At 51.6% G+C, this 19,012-nt stretch overlaps 1 protein-coding gene across 4 annotated transcripts in view; it reads right to left on the bottom strand.

Annotated features, from left to right (window-relative positions):
* The window catches only part of G6PD (glucose-6-phosphate dehydrogenase), a 125,413-nt gene that overhangs the window by 49,936 nt on the left and 56,465 nt on the right, over positions 1-19,012 (bottom strand). For all 4 annotated transcript variants that reach the window (XR_013602033.1, XM_078664501.1, XM_078664503.1 and 1 more), the window contains exons 3-6: positions 8,961-8,998; positions 7,043-7,151; positions 3,139-3,356; positions 480-638 (exon numbers count right to left, since the gene is read on the bottom strand). Coding sequence is in view for 3 of the 4 variants with exons in the window: in XM_078664501.1 (XP_078520627.1) it covers positions 480-638; positions 3,139-3,356; positions 7,043-7,151; positions 8,961-8,998 (524 nt within the window). In the remaining variant the exon portion in view is untranslated. The remainder of the gene's footprint in view (positions 1-479; positions 639-3,138; positions 3,357-7,042; positions 7,152-8,960; positions 8,999-19,012) is intronic.

Below are 19,012 nucleotides of genomic sequence, written 5' to 3' on the forward strand. Positions count from 1 at the left end.
GGGGCGAGACGCGAGGGAGCAGGGGGCGAGACGCGAGGGAGCAGGGGGCGAGACGCGAGGGAGCAGGGGGCGAGACGCGAGGGAGCAGGGGGCGAGAAGCGAGGGAGCAGGGGGCGAGAAGCGAGGGAGCAGGGGGCGAGAAGCGAGAGAGCAGGGGGCGAGAAGCAAGAGACAAGGGGGTGATAAGCAAGAGAGCCTCGCACGCTTCACACAGGGCTCACTGCAACATCATGAAGGAAGACAGGGCTCGACACACAGCGCTTACTGCAGCACCAAGAAGGATACAAAGATCACCACAGCCACACAAGCGTCACACAGGGACACGCTGTGACCTTAGAAACACCATGTGGGGAACACAACATGCGAGAGAACACCAGAGAACTACAAGAAACAGAGGGTTCAAATCACCACAATGAGGGGCGAGAGGGACACACAAGAGGGTGGTGAGGGACACACAAGAAGGGTCATGAGGGACTCACCTCAGCACCATGAGGTTCTGCACCATCTCTTTCCCCAGGTAGTGATCGATGCGGTAGATCTGCTCCTCTTTGAAGAGCGATGAGATGTGATTGGACAGCTTGTTGGAACTGTCCAGATCCTTCCCGAAGGGCTTCTCCACAATGACCCGGTTCCATCCTCTGTAGAGAAACCCAAGAAAGAGAAGAATAAGGACCAGGGTTGAGGAAGACACCAACAGAAAGGAAGACACCAGAGAGGAAGACACCAACATCTCTGATGTTACATCCTGTGCTCTGGAGGCCTCACAACAAGCCCCGAGAGCCGTCGGGCACTGCCAGACAGCTCAGAGTCCCTCACGCAGAATCAGCAGAGCTCACTCTGCTCATGGACGCCTCACAGCAGCCCTCAGATCTCCTTCAACCAGCCCAGAAACACCTCAGTCCCCTTAGTAGTGACGAGAGACCCTCAGGACCAGCTATGAGCCCCACAAACAGAAGGAGCAGGTCTTACCCTGTCCTCCTGGGCGTCTTACAAGAACCCTCACAGCCCTGAAGCCCCTCAGTCCCCTCATGATTGTCTAGAGACCCTTTCCTTCCCTCATGATTGTCTAGAGACCCTTTAATGCCCTCATGATGGTCTAGAGACCCTTTAATGCCCTCATGATGGTCTAGAGACCCTTTAATGCCCTCATGATGGTCTAGAGACCCTTTAATGCCCTCAGGACTGTCTAGAGACCCTTTAATGCCCCAATGATTGTCTGGAGACCCTTTAATGCCCTCAGGATGGTCTAGAGACCCTTTAATGCCCTCATGATGGTCTAGAGACCCTTTAATGCCCTCATGATGGTCTGGAGACCCTTTAATGCCCTCATGATGGTCTGGAGACCCTCTAATGCCCTCATGATTGTCTAGAGACCCTCTAATGCCCTCAGGATGGTCTAGAGACCCTTTCATGCCCTCATGATTGTCTAGAGACCCTTTAATGCCCTCATGATGGTCTGGAGACCCTCTAATGCCCTCATGATTGTCTAGAGACCCTTTAATGCCCTCAGGATGGTCTAGAGACCCTTTAATGCCCTCATGATTGTCTAGAGACCCTTTAATGCCCTCATGATGGTCTGGAGACCCTTTAATGCCCTCATGATGGTCTGGAGACCCTCTAATGCCCTCATGATTGTCTAAAGACCCTTTAATGCCCTCAGGATGGTCTAGAGACCCTTTCGTGCCCTCAGGATTGTCTAGAGACCCTTTAATGCCCTCATGATGGTCTGGAGACCCTTTAATGCCCTCATGATGGTCTGGAGACCCTCTAATGCCCTCATGATTGTCTAGAGACCCTTTAATGCCCTCAGGATGGTCTGGAGACCCTTTAATGCCCTCAGGATGGTCTAGAGACCCTTTAATGCCCTCAGGATGGTCTGGAGACCCTTTAATGCCCTCAGGATGGTCTGGAGACCCTTTAATGCCCTCAGGACTGTCTGGAGACCCTTTAATGCCCTCAGGACTGTCTGGAGACCCTTTAATGCCCTCAGGACGGTCTAGAGACCCTTTAATGCCCTCGTGATGGTCTAGAGACCCTTTAATGCCCTCGTGATGGTCTAGAGACCCTTTAATGCCCTCGTGATGGTCTAGAGACCCTTTAATGCTCTCGTGATGGTCTAGAGACCCTTTAATGCCCTCGTGATGGTCTAGAGACCCTTTAATGCCCTCGTGATGGTCTAGAGACCCTTTAATGCCCTCATGATGGTCTAGAGACCCTTTAATGCCCTCGTGATGGTCTAGAGACCCTCTAATGCCCTCGTGATGGTCTAGAGACCCTCTAATGCCCTCGTGATGGTCTAGAGACCCTTTAATGCCCTCATGATGGTCTAGAGACCCTTTAATGCCCCCATGATGGTCTAGAGACCCTTTAATGCCCCCATGATGGTCTGGAGACCCTTTAATGCCCCCATGATGGTCTGGAGACCCTTTAATGCCCTCGTGAGTGTCTGGAGACCCTTTAATGCCCTCATGATGGTCTAGAGACCCTTTAATGCCCTCATGATGGTCTAGAGACCCTTTAATGCCCTCATGATGGTCTAGAGACCCTTTAATGCCCTCATGATTGTCTAGAGACCCTTTAATGCCCTCATGATGGTCTAGAGACCCTTTAATGCCCTCATGATGGTCTAGAGACCCTTTCATGCCCTCCTGATAGTCTAGAGACCCTTTAATGCCCTCATGATGGTCTGGAGACCCTTTAATGCCCTCATGACGGTCTGGAGACCCTTTAATGCCCTCATGATTGTCTTGAGACCCTTTATTGCCGTCATGATGGTCTAGAGACCCTTTAATGCCCTCATGATTGTCTAGAGACCCTTTAATGCCCTCATGATGGTCTAGAGACCCTTTAATGCCCTCATGATGGTCTAGAGACCCTTTCATGCCCTCCTGATAGTCTAGAGACCCTTTAATGCCCTCATGATGGTCTGGAGACCCTTTAATGCCCTCATGATGGTCTGGAGACCCTTTAATGCCCTCATGATTGTCTTGAGACCCTTTATTGCCGTCATGATGGTCTAGAGACCCTTTAATGCCCTCATGATGGTCTAGAGACCCTTTAATGCCCTCATGATTGTCTAGAGACCCTCAGGCCCTCCCAGGCAGCTCCTCCCCTCTCAACCACAGCAGCGGCTCTCACTCGGTGCTCATGCAGGTCAGCCGGATGTTCCTGGTCACATCCTCGTAGACACTGGGAGGCAGGGCGAGGTAGAAGAGGCGGTTCGCAATCTTGCCGTTGGGCAGAGAACTGATGTGGGTGTTGAGCTTCTCAAAGGACGTCCGATCGTTGTACTGGCCAGAGATATAAGAGTTTCGGGCAAAGAACTTCTCAAGTTTCTGCTGATCCGCAGCGGTGGCCTGAAGAGGAAACAGAAGCAAGAAAAACAAATGCAGAGTCAGTGGCACAGCCAACAAGGCCTCCCAGAGGCCACTGGATCCCACATCAGAAACCCACCGAGAAGCCAGAGGTCATAGCACCCTCATACAACGCCTCAGTAACGTCGGAATACAAGGAAAAGCATTGGACTGGATCATCTCGTTCCTCACCGGAAGAACCCAGAGAGTTCGCCTCCCCCTTTTAGATCAGAGGCCACCGAAGTCATCTGCGGCGTACCACAAGGATCATCACTCAGTCCCACCCTCTTCAACGTATACATGAATCCCCTCGCATCCATCGCGTGCCAACACAACATCACCTCCTACGCAGACGACACCCAGCTGATCCTCTCCCTCACCAAAGACCCAAACACCGCTAAAACCAACTTACACGAAGGAATGAAAGATGTAGCCGAGTGGATGAAAAACAGCCGTTTAAAACTGAACTCGGACAAAACGGAAGTCCTCATCTTAGGCTCATCCCCCTCTGCTTGGGACGACTCATGGTGGCCACCGGCCCTGGGAACCGCACCCATACCAACGGACCACGCACGTAACCTAGGCTTCATCCTGGACTCCTCCCTCTCGATGACCAGACAAGTCAACGCAGTCTCATCATCATGCTTCAACATCCTTCGCAAGCTCAAAAAAAACTTCCGTTGGATCCCCACCGAAACAAGAAAAACGGTCACCCACGCACTGGTCACAAGCTGACTGGATTACGGAAACACCCTTTACGCCGGAACCACAGCCAAATTACAGAAAAAACTCCAACGCATCCAAAACGCCTCAGCCAGACTCATATTGGACATCCCCCGTCACACTCACATTTCCGGCCACCTGAAAGACCTCCACTGGCTCCCGTCAACAAGAGAATAACGTTCCGTCTCCTCACCCACGCACACAAAGCCCTCTACGACCTAGGACCCGAATGCCTCAACACGCGCCTGTCCTTTTACACCCCCACCCGCTAACTACGATCGTCCAATCAAGCCCTCGACGCAATTCCGCGCATCCATAGATCCACCATGGGGGGGGAAGATCCTTTTCTCCTACTTAGCGGCCAAAACCTGGAATTCTCTCCCCACCCACCTCCGACTTACACAGAACCACCCCTCCTTGAGAAAGCAACTAAAAACTTGGATATTCGATAAGTAAAGTACCCCCCCCCCCTCAAGCGCCTTGAGACCCTCTGGGTGAGTAGCGCGCTATACACATTTTTGAACTTGAACGCCTGCTCAGGGCCCTGAACTGCAGCAGGGCAGAAGACACCCTGGAACTGGGGCACTGAATAAGACACCCGGAAACAGCCCCAAACTAGGCAACCATAAGACACCCTCTGACAGCCCCAAACTAGGCACTGCACAAGCCACCCTATGACAGCCCCAAACTAGGCAACGCATAAGACACCCTCTGGCAGCCCCAAACTAGGCCCTACACAAAAAACTTAGTGCACCCAAACGAGGGACTGCAGAAACCACCCTCTGACAACCCCAAACTGGGCAATGCACAAGACACTATGACAGCCCCAAATTATGCACTGCACAAGACACTCTTAATGCATCCAAACTAGGCCCTGCAGAAGACACCCTCTGACAGCCCCAAAATGGGCATTGCATAACACACCCTCTCACAGCCCCAAACAGGGTATTGCATAACACACCCTCTTAGAGCCCTAAATTTGGCACTGCATAAAACACCCTTCTAGGAGCCCTGAATTGGGCACTGCGCAAGACACCATGTTAGAGCCCTGAATGTGTGAACAGAATAAGTACAGCATTGCAGACGCAGTACACGTGACCGTCACAACTGCTGTTCTTGTGGCTCACAGTACCCACCCACCACCCAAACAAATGTCCGAGCCGCAAGGCTCAACTCTTCCCCACAGATACCACCTGGCAGCCACCCTCAGCACAATACAGCAGAAAGTTCTAAATGACTACCTACCGACCAATCAGCATAGACTCTTCAACGACATTTGAGAACATACATTACTCAGACCAGAGTGTACATGAGAAAATGCATAATCTTTATAATTTAGAGTCCAGGATTATCACATAAGCATAACAGGATTTCTATGAAACACAAAAACATAGATTCCAGATCTGACTGGCCCCGTGCAACTCAATCTAAGGGATCAGTAATCTATCGGATCTAAACACTACGCTTCTAATGAAAGTCTTAGGCAATGTATCTATTCAATCAGTAAAAGAGTCCCAAATCCAAATTAGGAAATATTTATGAACATTTCTTTTATTAGCATCACAAAGAGAAAAAAAAAAAAGATATAAACCATAATATACTTTATACGTCTATTGTAAAGATTTCCTTTCTCAATGTATCTCACTCCAACAGCATAATCCTGAATTTGTAAAAATATAGCTGATGTCGTCCCACAGACGACACGTGTTTCGCTGCTGGCTCTTCTTCAGGTCTTATGTGGGATTATTGATGCCAGAAGAAAAAAATCTAATTTAAGGACCATGGAGCAATTCTTACAATTGTTAGAGATGAATTTTCTTTAATTTCTCACCAAATGAAAGAACCAAAATCCTGGATCTTTTAAACACCCAGAGTTTCAGGTCAAGAACACCAGGTCTGTCGAGCGAAGCATGCCCCTAGGATGGCACCGGCCACAGAGCATCATCTTAAGGCTTTATCCAAACGCTGGTGCGTAAAGAATACACTGGGGATGTAATCTGGTAACAGAACTGGTTAACCACGGTTGCGACATAAAGGAACTCCAGGCTGCTCCGACAGGGTTCCGGCAAGCCGCTCAGAGCAGCTCAGCAGACCGGCCAGCCTCTCAGAGCAGCCCTGGAGACCGGCGAGCCTCTCAGAGCAGCCCTGGAGACCGGTGAGCCTCTCAGAGCAGCTCCGGAGACCGGCCAGCCTCTCAGAGCAGCTCCGGAGACCGGCCAGCCTCTCAGAGCAGCTCCGGAGACCGGCCAGCCTCTCAGAGCAGCCCCGGAGAGCGGCCAGCCTCTCAGAGCAGCCCCGGAGAGCGGCCAGCCTCTCAGAGCAGCCCCGGAGAGCGGCCAGCCTCTCAGAGCAGCCCCGGAGAGCGGCCAGCCTCTCAGAGCAGCCCCGGAGAGCGGCCAGCCTCTCAGAGCAGCCCCGGAGAGCGGCCAGCCTCTCAGAGCAGCCCCGGAGAGCGGCCAGCCTCTCAGAGCAGCCCCGGAGAGCGGCCAGCCTCTCAGAGCAGCCCCGGAGAGCGGCCAGCCTCTCAGAGCAGCCCCGGAGAGCGGCCAGCCTCTCAGAGCAGCCCCGGAGAGCGGCCAGCCTCTCAGAGCAGCCCCGGAGAGCGGCCAGCCTCTCAGAGCAGCCCCGGAGAGCGGCCAGCCTCTCAGAGCAGCCCCGGAGAGCGGCCAGCCTCTCAGAGCAGCCCCGGAGAGCGGCCAGCCTCTCAGAGCAGCCCCGGAGAGCGGCCAGCCTCTCAGAGCAGCCCCGGAGAGCGGCCAGCCTCTCAGAGCAGCCCTGGAGAGCGGCCAGCCTCTCAGAGCAGCCCTGGAGAGCGGCCAGCCTCACCGTACCTTCCATCCTACCCTTCTTAACCCTTCCATACCGACCCCCCAGCTCTACGACGCCCCTCAGCTCAGGCTTCCATGCTGCTGCTCTCACCTCCTCCAGCCCCTCCTAGCATCTCATCCATCTTTTACACACAATACCTTGAAATTGGGCTGGCTTTGCTTCCGGATGTCCTCTACTGTGATCTTTGACCTGGCGTAGCCAACAATGTAGGTGTCTTCAGGCAGCAGGCCATCATTATACAGCCACCTAGAGGCAGAGAGCAAAAGCTTTCAAAAGCAGGAAATGATTACTGTGGAGCGGGGGCACAGGCTGGGCCCTCCAATGTCCACGCGATAAACCCCAGGCGCTTTGCACAGGTTAGAGAGTGAACCCTGGGCTCTCTTTACATAGCTAAGAGAGCGAAACCTGGCTGTCTCTTGGGGACAGGGACAACCAAAAGATGCTGCCTCATGAGACCGGGGCAACCACAGGAGAGCAAACCTGGGCGGTCTCTTGGGGACAGGAGAAACCAACAGCTGTTTGCATGGGTGAAATATCTTTGCCTGGTCTGGTTCATTGGGGGTTGGGGAGATCTCTGCCAGGGCTATTTCATTGGGGGGGGGGGGGGGGGGGAATCTATGCCTGGGCTCTTTCACAGGGAAAACAGCAACCCCAGTTCTTGGCTAAGGGATAAGAGAAAAACTGAGTTCCGTCAAGAGGACGGGAGCAAACCCAGAGTGGCCTCTTTTCTGAAAGAAAGCCTAGGACTATCTATAAGGAATGAAAGGGAGTCCTGAACAGAATCATGAAAAGTAGAGAGCTAGCAATGCATTGTGGGATACAGCAAATGATTCACACAAGGATCTAGGAAACGATACCGCACTTATCTGAAGCCAGGAATGATATCAATATATGGTGCGGCAACCAGCAGAGAGCCGGGCTACTGCAGAAATCAAATAAGGAAATAAAGATAGGAGAAACACAGATTGGTGTGATTCATCATTGAGTGAACGGACTCTTGTTTTTTGTGGGCGGGCCACGTAGAATTGTATAAGCATTGTGGGATACAGGCAGGAACATCATATTCGGGTGAAAGAGGCCCACACTGTCCTAGGAGGAGACTGTGCTGGGTGGTTTCAGAGTACAGACAGTGACGGGTGGTCTCACAGGGCAGAAGAAGCACAGTCTCACAAAGCAGAGGACAACCTGGGCAATCTTGCAGGCTTAAACAAGCACTGAGCTTTTTATGGGGGGTCACGCTGTCCTGCATGGATGAACACCCCTGGGAAGAATACAGGTGGATAAGGAGAGTGGCCGGCACCCCCTGATGGACGGGTTAAAAGGTAGATGCACAGGGGAGCCAGGTGTGTTAGGGGTAACCAGATAGAGTAAAACCCCCAAGGGATGGATTACAGGGTAATCAGGTGTGGAGAGTAGCGCCCCCTGAGGGATGGGTTCAGAGGTACTTCGACAGGGAAAGGGGAGTCTGCTGTCAGGTGCTTTAGGGGTGACTGGACATGGAGCGTGGTGCCAGCCCTTGCTCGATAGGTTATGGATAACTGCTAGGGATGGTAGATCCTGCTACTAGAAGGGCTCGGTGGATAGAGAGAAATGGCATCCCCGGATGGACGGGTTAGGGGGTAACCGGGTGTAAAGAGTAGAGCCTCTGGATGGAAGGTTTAGGGTTAACCGGGTATGTAGAGTAACGCCTCCTGATGGATGGGTTTGGGATCGGTTGATAGGGACAGGATCGTCTGCTGGTGGATGGGTTTGGGCGGTGGGGGGGGTGGGAGGGTAGCGCCCTCTGTTGGATGGTTTAGATGCAGGCGGATAGAAAGGGAGCCTGCTGCAGGTGGTTTTGGGGAAGATGGATAAGAGTGTTGCCCCCTTGATGGATGGGTTAGGGGTGACTGGGCAGGGACAGTGAAATCCACTTGCTCAATGGGTTGGGAGTAATCCAATGGGGAAGTGATGCCCTTGCTGAACGGGTTAGTGGTTTAGTGGACACAGACAGAGGCACCCCCCCCCCCCCGGAGGGCCCGTGAATAAGAAGAGTGGCGCCCCCTGTAGACTCACCAGAGTGTCGGGTAGATTTTCTTCTTGGCCAAGTCTCCCTGCCAGACAACAAGAAAAGCAGGTTTCAGGGTCAAATCACAAGTCGAAAGATGCTCACATACACATGTAACATGTTATGTTAATTTGATATCACGCACAAATCACCACTAACATGGAAACCAAAGGACCCGCGGTCACAGATGCCCTCAAACCCTCCTCCAAGGCCCCCGTAGACACCTATAGGATTACAAGGACCTCGCACGACCCTGCCCTTGGGGTGGCTACTGAGGTGGTCTCCTGTCAAGGAAGCCTCTTCTAGATCCTCCAAGCCTACGAGATCCCACTAACAAACAAGTTACTTACCTTCGGTAACGCTTTTTCTGGTGGATACAGTATCTGACTGTGGTTTCCTCACCTTGTGAATATCCCCTGCGCCAGCAGCATTCGGAAATTTTTTGTAGCTCTCCACGCCGACGAGGAAGATGTCACAGAACCATGGCTCCACTCACGACTCCGCTGACGTCACTGGAGCCATAAGAGCCTCGTCGGCATGTCAGTTCCGCCCTTTTTTTCCGTGCCTGCGAGGCACATCGGCGGACCAACACAAATATACACAGTGTACACAGTATTCAAACCAACACACAAAGTGTTAAGTCAATGCAGTAATGCAAAAGGAATTACTTATTTTCTTTGAAAATAAGTTATAAAACAACATAATTGCAGGTATACAAGGGTAGACAACGGGGAGGTGGGTGGGTCAGTGAGGAATCCACAGGCAGATACTGTATCCACCAGAAAAAGCGTTACCGAAGGTGAGTAACTTGTTCTTCTGATGGATACATCTGCCAGTGGATTCCTCACCTTGTGAATAGAGTCCCACAGCAGTCCCCACTCCCGGAGGAGGGTGTCCACTCCTATACCAAACAGTCCTGAGGATCGAACGCGCAAAGTGTCCATCCCTCCTCACTTCGGAATCTAAGCAGTAATGCTTCCCGAAGTGTGGAGGGCGGCCCAAGGTGCCGCTCTACAAATGTCCTCCACAGGAACACCTCTAGATAAAACAGACGTAGAAGACTTTGCCCTGGTAGAATGAGCTCTTAAACCCTCTGGAGGTTCCTTACCAACCAAAGAGTAACAAATCTTGATGCACAAGATAATCCACCTGGAAAGGGTGCGCTTGTGCACTGCTCTGCCTTTCCTGCAGCCAGCAAAACCCACGAAGAGCTGGTCATCCACACGATAGTCCTTAGTCCTATCGAGGTAAAAACTCACAGCCCTCTTGGGGTCCAAACGGTGACCCTCCTTGGAAGGGTGAGGGGGGAGGATAAAAGAAAGGAAGGGTAATGGATTGCCCCATATGGAAGGGAGTTACCACTTTAGGCAGAAAAGCAGCCCTGGTCCTGAGTACCATTCTATCAGCATGAATGGTCAAGAATGGGGGTTTCGCACTCGGAGCTTGAAGCTCACTTACCCTCCTTGCCGAGGTAATGGCAATAAGAAATACAGTTTTAAAAGACAAAAGTCTCAAGGGACACTTGTGCAAAGGCTCAAAGGGAGAACCCATCAAGTAGGTTAAGACAAGATTTAAGTCCCATTGCGGCACAATAAATGGAGTGGGCGGAAATTTGTTAGTAAGACCCTTAATGAACCGTAACACAATAGGTGACTTAACCCTTTGCATGCTGATGACGGAACCGCTCCGTCATCAGCTGCGGGTGCGCTGTGCTGATGACGGAGCGGTTCCGTCATGGCCCGCCCCGCTCGATAGAACGCTCATGCGCGGCGCGAATTCCCGCCTGCGCTGAGGGTTCTATTGAGCGGGGCGGGCCATGACGGAACCGCTCCGTCACCAGCATAGCTCAACCGACGCTGGTGACGGAGCGGTTCCGTCACCAGCATGCGGCCGCCGCGCGCCCGCCCCGCCCCCTTAGCACTGCGGCGGAATAGCCGCCGCAGTGAAGGGGTTAAACAAAGACGGCTGGTCCGGCAAACAAAGGAACGCCGACAAAGTCGATCAATAGCCCTTCACAGTAGCCTTCACAGTAGCCACCACAAAACCCTGCTGGGCTAAAGAAAGAGCAAATTGAAGGATATTGGATAAGCGAGCCCTCAAAGGGTCAATAGACTTCTCGATAATTTGAAGCGCTCTTCTTAAGTTTCATAAACTTTGTTCCATCACATGAACGGAATGAAAATCCTCTTGAGTTAGCAAACCTTAAATTTTCGGATGTACGTATGTGCAAGGGAGCCACCGAGGTCTGTGTTATTTCACAAGGTAACTAATAAAGGGACAAGGCCTGGGTTGCGCATGTGACTATGTCTTAATACCAGCGTTGCTTATAGTTGAAGTCCGCCTTTAATGGCTTATCAATGAACCATCTGTGCATTAGAAGACGACCTCCCTGCTCCTCCCGCATCTCTACATCGTACAATAGAGGAAGAGGTGCGAGAGGAGCAGGGAGGCAGTCTTCTAATGCACTGATTTCAGCCATGCACTCCTAGTAGCCACAGAAGATCCCATGATTCTGGCGACAGAGTCAGCAGTGTCTAAACCACTTTGTATGACCGGACGAGCAGCCGCTTGAGTATCTTGCAAGACCTCATTAAAGTTTTTTCTATCTTCTTCGGACAACTTAGGTGCAAGCTGTTTCGCCGAGTCCATTAAAGCATGGCTATAGCGACCCAAAAGACAGGTAGCATTAGTGGACTTCGGGCCATGCTTGCCGAGGAAAACTCTTTTTTAGCAGACTGGTTGAGTTTCTTTGACTCCCTGTCAGCCGGAACTTGTGAAAAGGCACCAGAAGATATTTTTGAGCAGGCAGCTTGAACCACAAGGCTTTCAGGAGAAGGATGGGATGATAAAGAGTCATGATCCCCTGAAGCCGCCCTGTATCTCCTGGCAATGGATTTAGAAATTGCCGGAGCTGAAAATGGCTTGCGCCAGACCTCCATTACAGGCTCAGTGATCGCCTCATTGAATGGCAGTAAAGGCTCCATTACAGAAGAACGTGAATGAAGAACTTCAGTCAAAATGTTGGATTTAAATTCAGCAGTGGGAAGCTGAATGATCCAAAGGTTCTGCTGCTTTTATCACTGTGTGTTAGGGGACCACATCCTTTGATGGAGCATCAGATGTAGGCGAAAGTCCCACTCTGGAGACACATCAAGGCCACTTGCTTCCCTTAACTCTCCAAAATAGTCATCTGAATCTTGAACCTCACCTTCCTCCATTTCTTCCATACGAAACCTCTGCTCCTCTATAACCCTCTGGGCTTCTCTCCTAGACCTCATTCTAGGTACCGGCGTCGGTGGAGCCAAGACGGACTCAGATTTATCTGGAGCCGGCGTCGTACACGGATCTGTCGGCACAGCCTGCGCCGAACAATGTTGAGCTGACTGCGCCGGAGATGATGGAAACGGCGTGGACGTCCGACGCCGGAAGAAATGGCATGAAAGCGGCCTGGGCATAGGCCTGAGGAACCCCCAGATTAAACGCTAATGGACCCATAGGACTCGAAGGTGCTCCAGAGGTGTACATAGCTCTATGGAATACTCCATACATACCATTAAGATAATGCCATGGATCTTGACCCGGGCCAGGGAAAGGAGGATAGGCCCCCAGGGCAGATTATGATGCAGGTGTTAGCGTGTTCGGGCCAGCCGATGGCAGAGCCAATGGAGTCGCCTGCTCATCCGGCACAGGAACCTCTTCCACTGGAGCTGGAGAATGTTCCGAAGTCGGTGAATGAACCGGCGTCGGAGATCGAGCTGGAGAGGCTGCAGGAGAAGCCGATCTTGCAAGAGAAGACGGATTCGAGGGAGAAGGAGACACGAAGTCCTTACGGCGTAAACGAGCTGGAGAGGTCGACTTCGGCGCCACTTCTCTATCAGAATGGCGTTTTGCAAAATGCCTCTTCTTATGCTTCTTGGCTCTCGAAGCATGTCCCGACGTCTACTTCAAGCTCGACCTTGACCTCGACCTCGACCTTCTACCTCTTTTCTCCTTCCTCATCTTCGCCACGAAGAGTTTCGCTTCTCTCTCCTTCAATGCCTTCAGATTCATTTTCCTACAGCAGGCACATCCCTCGACATCGTGATCCGACGACAGACACCAAACACAATCTTCATGCGGATCTGTAGTGGACATATGTCCTCCGCACTCCCTGCAGGGCTTGAACCCGGACTTCCTTGACGCCATCCTTGAAAGGAAACAAGAAGCTCAGAAATACAGCCAGAAACACAAAGTAGCAAGTGAAACTACTGAGTCCTAGAAAAACCGTTCGCGTCGACGGCGCGGAAAAAAGGGAACCGACGTCATCACGCCGACGAGGCTCTTACGGCTCCAGTGACGTCAGTGGAGTCGTGAGCAGAGCCATGGTTATGTGACGTCGGCATGGAGAGCTACAAAAAAATTCCGAATGCTGCTGGCGCAGGGAATATTCACAAGGTGAGGAATCCACTGGCAGATGTATCCATCAGAAACTGGGGTACTGTGGAAACATTACATGCGCTCCCACCAGACTTGGGTGCAGGTGGCACAAGCACTGAGAACCACCTGAGGTCATGGAAGGGTCACAAGAGCCGAGGTGGGGTCCAGGCACACAGGACACGTAAAGGCCCACTCCGCAACCAATCCTGGAGATAAGCACCTGTGGCCCTCAGACACCAGGACTGAGGACATGAGCCACCAGGCATGCTGCCCCTAGTGGAACCTGTGCCAGGGGTGCTGGGCAGTCTGTGGTGACTGTGGCCTTCCACTGGAGTGACAGGCCACAAGTATTGCGCCATCTAGGGGGATACACGTCCTCTAGGTGCTTGGCTCTCTCACCCCCGCTGCAGGGGGAAGCTGGTTGAGGGCAGATCTACAAGAAACAAGTCAAACCCCTCCACAAACACCCCCTTCGAGAGAGATGCTCAGGCAAGAAGGGCTTTGGGGAGTTTCTCTCCTGCAAGCGAAGTCAGGCCCAGGGTGCGGCACTCTGTGTGCACAAGGAAGGGTCATGCTCGCCAGAAGGCCTCTCAGCACTGTTTGACTGGAATTATCACAACAAAGGCAGCTGAGTGCACAGGAGGGAAAGAGACTGCAGGTGAAAGAAGGGCAGAGATGACTGCAAGCGGCAGTGACTCAGCAGAAGGGAAGGAGGGGGTCTGTACAATGGAGGCTGTGGGGGGGGGGGAGGCAATGGAGGGAGCATGGCATGATGAGAGACACAAGGAAGGGAATATGTGCACTGTGAGCCATGGGGACAATGACCAGTTCCAGCAGATTACAGCTAGAACCCCTGACAGGAGAGAGGATCAGGGGCAAAGGAGGGGGCATGGTGAGAGGCACAGGGGAGGAAGGGAGCGAAGAAGCATGGCATAGTGAGAGGGAAGGAGACGGAGAGACAAGAGAGGCAAGGAGCAGGACTCAGAGAAAGGGGAGAGGAGAGGAGAGGGAGAGAGACAAGAGAGGCAAGGAGCAGGACACAGAGAAAGAGGAGAGGGAGAGACAAGAGAGGCAAGGAGCAGGACACTGTGAAAGGGGAGAGGAGAGGGAGAGACGAGAGAGGCAAGGAGCAGGACACAGTGAAAGGGGAGAGGGAGCAAGGAGAAGAGAGTGAGGTGGAAGTGGACAGGAGGAAGCGGGGAAGCAAGTGAGGAAGGCATCACGACAAGATAGGGAAGGCACGGAAACAAGGCAGGAGAAGTAAAGAAGAGGGGGCGTGGTGGGGCAGATCCGACTGTCAGAGTCCACCAGGCTGACACGAGAGGATGTCAAATACGAGTATGAATGACTAAGTAAATAAAATACTTATTAAGCACAACCCTACACCACAGAGGCATCTTGGCGCTAGAAGAGCTCAAGGAAAAGAAGGAGCAAAATACCAGCATTGTGTCACAGACTACCCGGAAGTGATCTTAACAGGTAGGTCACAATTGTCTTTGTATTCTGACAAAAAGATAGGTTTTAATTTTTTTTAATGTTTTTTTTTTATATATTTTTTATTTTAACAGTAAGACAAGAGCAGGCAATACAGATATCAGGTGTTTCGCAGTAAAATACAGAACAGGGCCAGGCGGGGGAAATATACAAATAATAATCACTGTAAGTAAAAGGCCTATCACGGGTACACATAACGGAAATAGGAAATAAGCAATCTATTAAGCAATCAAAGCAATCCCACCCGCGTGACCTCGTCCACAATGTTACAGGATAATTAAGCCAGCGAAGACACCCGGACAATAAAGGATTCGTGAAAAATAAACAGCCCATCTCTCGTAGAAGGAAAAAGAAAAGACAAAAGGGGCCATAGAACAAAAGAAGGCAAAATAAAAAACCCCACCCTGCACCCCTGCAATGGCTACGGCCTAACCCCACTAGCAGCGTGCCTGTCGCCCAAGAACTACCCTAAAGGAAGGGAAAAGAGAAAGCGGAGGAGGAGAAAGCGGAGGAGGAGAAAGCAAACACTCCCGGTCTCCCGTACCCCCCGCCAACAGCGACCACCCCGAGACATGGTAAAATCAATATTTAGCAATTATACAAACCAGTCAGGGGAGGATAAACAACAACCACCCAATTCTCGTCACAATATAGGCACAACCCCGGCATCGCTAAAAGCTATTGTATCGGAACCCAGCGATAAAGTTCAGCCCTGGCCAGTACGGTCCGTCATAAGAGTCTTTGCCACTCGAGCCGCCATTTTGAAGGAAAAAGCAAAGCGTCCACAAAAGTTCTTGTCAGCACAGGAGGATCGAATACAGGATAAAAGTTCACGGCTCGAACGAGGAAAGGTGTCCAAAAACAGCGAGTATCCCAAACCATCACCAAGGAACTCGTAGCAACATGGAAGACGGTCTATAGATGCGTTAGGCGGCAGCAGGATCAGGCAAGAGACGCTAGCGAGAAGCACGGGCTGGCTTGACGGTAATAGGGGACCGTCAAGGTTCATGAACTCCGGGTGATGCACGGGGATCTCGACCTCTGATGTGCAATGCACCGCTGGTACCATCTCTAGCTGGAAACCAATCGAGGTGTCGTCCTCAGGTTCCAGGATACCGTCCACTTTCACCATCAGTGTCCGGTACACAGCGACTGTGCGAATGGAGCGCCCCAATGGCGGCCACAACGGCCTGCAGCGATGGCGCGCCTTCCGTCCGCTCCATCCCCTCTCAATAGGCGACAGAGCCGGACTTGAACCCCGGAGGCCGGCTGCTCCGGAGTCGCAGGCCACGCAAATCTGATATCAAGGAATGGGCGCTCCTCGTCTTACAGAACACACCTTCGCCGTCAGAGAGGGCCCCAGCCCGTCGACCCCGGGAGGGCAGCAAGGTCTCCGGGCACCGGACCCCAACCACAGCAGCCGGCGTGGCACGCTGGTGTGTCCTCGGTGTAGATCGTTCAAAGGATCGTCACAAAAAGTCAACAATTCAGGCACTCTTCGGGAGACCGGGCTCAGTCCAGGTCTCACGGCCGATGTTGTTCAACTCTGACCCGGATAGTCTAGAAATCGAGGCCCCGGCTTCCACACGTTGTTAGGCCGAGAATGGAAACACGGCGTATCTTCGTCAGCCGATGAGGTAGAAATCTCGGGATTGCACCTTTAGAAGCAGTAGACCTTCATAAACAAGGAAATCAGGTGTAAGGTCAGGATTGAAGACAGGATAATCGAGCTGCTGGCGGAGGTCAGCGGAGCCGGGAGCTTACGCGGCCATCTTGATTCGTAGCGTAGCTCCTCCCCCCAGGTTTTAATTTCTTGCCAAAGACTCTGTGATCCCGATTGGTTTGAGGTCACTTGGGAGATGGTTCCAAGCCTTCGAAGGAAAAGACTTTCCTCTTAGGATTTCTTGAATTGGGAACAACTGCTCAGACTCCCAGGGAGATCCCAAAATCCACCAAGGGCTACATTTGGTGACGTTTGTCATGAGAGGGGGGGGGGGGGCACCAGAATAGCTTTTTGCTTTCAGGGCAGGCATAAAGCCTTAAAAAGTACATTTATTAACTTGAAGCTTAACTAGAAGGCAGTAAAGTTATTCCTGGCTTGAGTGATGTGCTCGAATGTCAGAGATCCCGCGTCAGTGAAGCCCGTCAACAGGCACTTGGCACGGACAGTGATCGTGGAAAGGATGGCTGAAGTGACCCCCACAGCCCGACGCAACGATGGGATGACGCGGATACTTCTCCTAAAGAGTTTACTTCTAAAGAAACATGACGACACCACAGCATTAATTTGTGTCTACAAAGACATGTCTGTTTAAGGCCTAGGTTTCTTATCCCAGTGATTGAATTTGTTGGCAAACAAGTTCATTGTTCAGAAACTGATGTTCCATAAGGCGCCAGGGCCAAATATTTAAAGTTGTCTCCATTCAATTTTAACAAATAGTTACTCCTCCAGGTTTGGACAGCAGCACGGGCCGGGCTTAAGAAACTGCAAAACCTATCCAGTAGGACAGCTGAAGCCAGCAAGCGAAGCGGCGTCCGCAGACGCAGTAAGGTCCATCGCCAAAGCAAGGAGTCCGAAGAATCAACGGCTGAACACAAAGGTTACACAAAACCAGAGCAAAGAGGAGCTCGGGGGACTCTCATTTCAACAGAGTTACCTTGAACCTAAAGACATTGATAAGTCACTTCTACTGGTCAAGAACGAAGAGAATCGTGCAAAGGCGGACCATGACAGGCCGGTCTCTGCCAGATGGGTGATCATGATGCATGGACGACCGTCTCAAACACTGCGGAGAGCTGGAGGAGGATGACATTTGTCCATATCCACGGCCCAGACTCCACCGTAACTCATTCACGATGGACACAGAACACTTTCGGTGCCCACCTGAGGTCGAAACCCAGTTGGAGCTACCGCCAGTAGATTCATTTGTTATATAATAGATTTGAAAGCCACTTAGCAAGATTCTTATCGCCTACATTTGAGACAGAAGACCGGAGAGATACTGGCCGGTCACTGGTCTCAAACACTGGGTGGCGGTTGCTTTTATTTTCCAGCAGCAGTTTAACAACTCTCTCCATTTTACTGGCACGGCCCAGACGCAAACGATGGTGCTGGATGACTGCGACAGCAGGAGTCACTATTTCTGCCGTGTCATGTACAATTCTGGTCGGGTAAACATCACCAGGAGCTCCTGACGCGACAGGCTCCAGGCCTTGGACCGGGTTGTCCTCCTGAGGAGCTCGGATCAGGCAAACATCACCAGGAAATCCGGACGCGACAGGCTCCAGGTCTTGGACCGGGTTGTCCTCCTGAGAAGTTCAGATCAGGCTCACTTTTGAGCCTTCTTGTCGTCGTGGAAGCCACCCCTTCATGAATCCTATCTTCTCTGTCACTGGGATACGTTGAAGCTTTATATAAGATGAGACACTTTTTTAAACTTGTTTCTGGGTAGGAATGATTGTGGTAGAAGAGCAAGCTGGGTTAGAAGCTCTCCAAGCACTTTGAACAGGGTCCTGTCGAGTTAGAGGTGTTAATTAGGGTTCAAAGGGAGGAACATTTAGCTGGACAACTACACTTTCAGTAGCTTCTAAACTCATTTAAAAGCTGCCACTGCAGGGTTGTCATAAGATCGACACCAGCCCCTTCCTGCTCTTTCTTTCTCAGCATGGAGAGGTGGACCCACAGCTGGGAGGGTCGCCCACAAGGAGCTCTGGTGGCACTGGTCAGTACGGACTCTTAAATGCCACAGAAAACAAAATTAAACTAAGAAAACAAGGCTTTAGAGTCCACCATTGGAGGGTTATTCCCCACCCCTCTGAGAATATTTGGAGGCTTTTCATAGCTCCTCTCACTCCAACACTAACATGGAGTGGGATTGATATGAGCCTTTTCCTTTTTAAGGGAACAGTAGAAACAATATCAAACGTGAACTAGAAATGCTTCTTCCGTCCACCTCTCTTCATGCTGAGAAAAAAGGCCAGGAAAGCAGGACTGATTTTAACCTTTTGCCAGCGGATCCCAAAACAAGGTCTGATGTGAGGCCACGCGGGGGTTAATTAATGATTCGCATTAGGTCGAAGTCCTGAGATCAGAAACACTGATGAACGCCTGCTTAGGAGTCAAGCAAAAGGTTAAAATCAGCCTGGACAG

The sequence above is a fragment of the Lissotriton helveticus genome, chromosome 10 (genome assembly GCF_964261635.1).
Source record: "Lissotriton helveticus chromosome 10, aLisHel1.1, whole genome shotgun sequence".
In the NCBI taxonomy this organism is placed as follows: domain Eukaryota; kingdom Metazoa; phylum Chordata; class Amphibia; order Caudata; family Salamandridae; genus Lissotriton; species Lissotriton helveticus.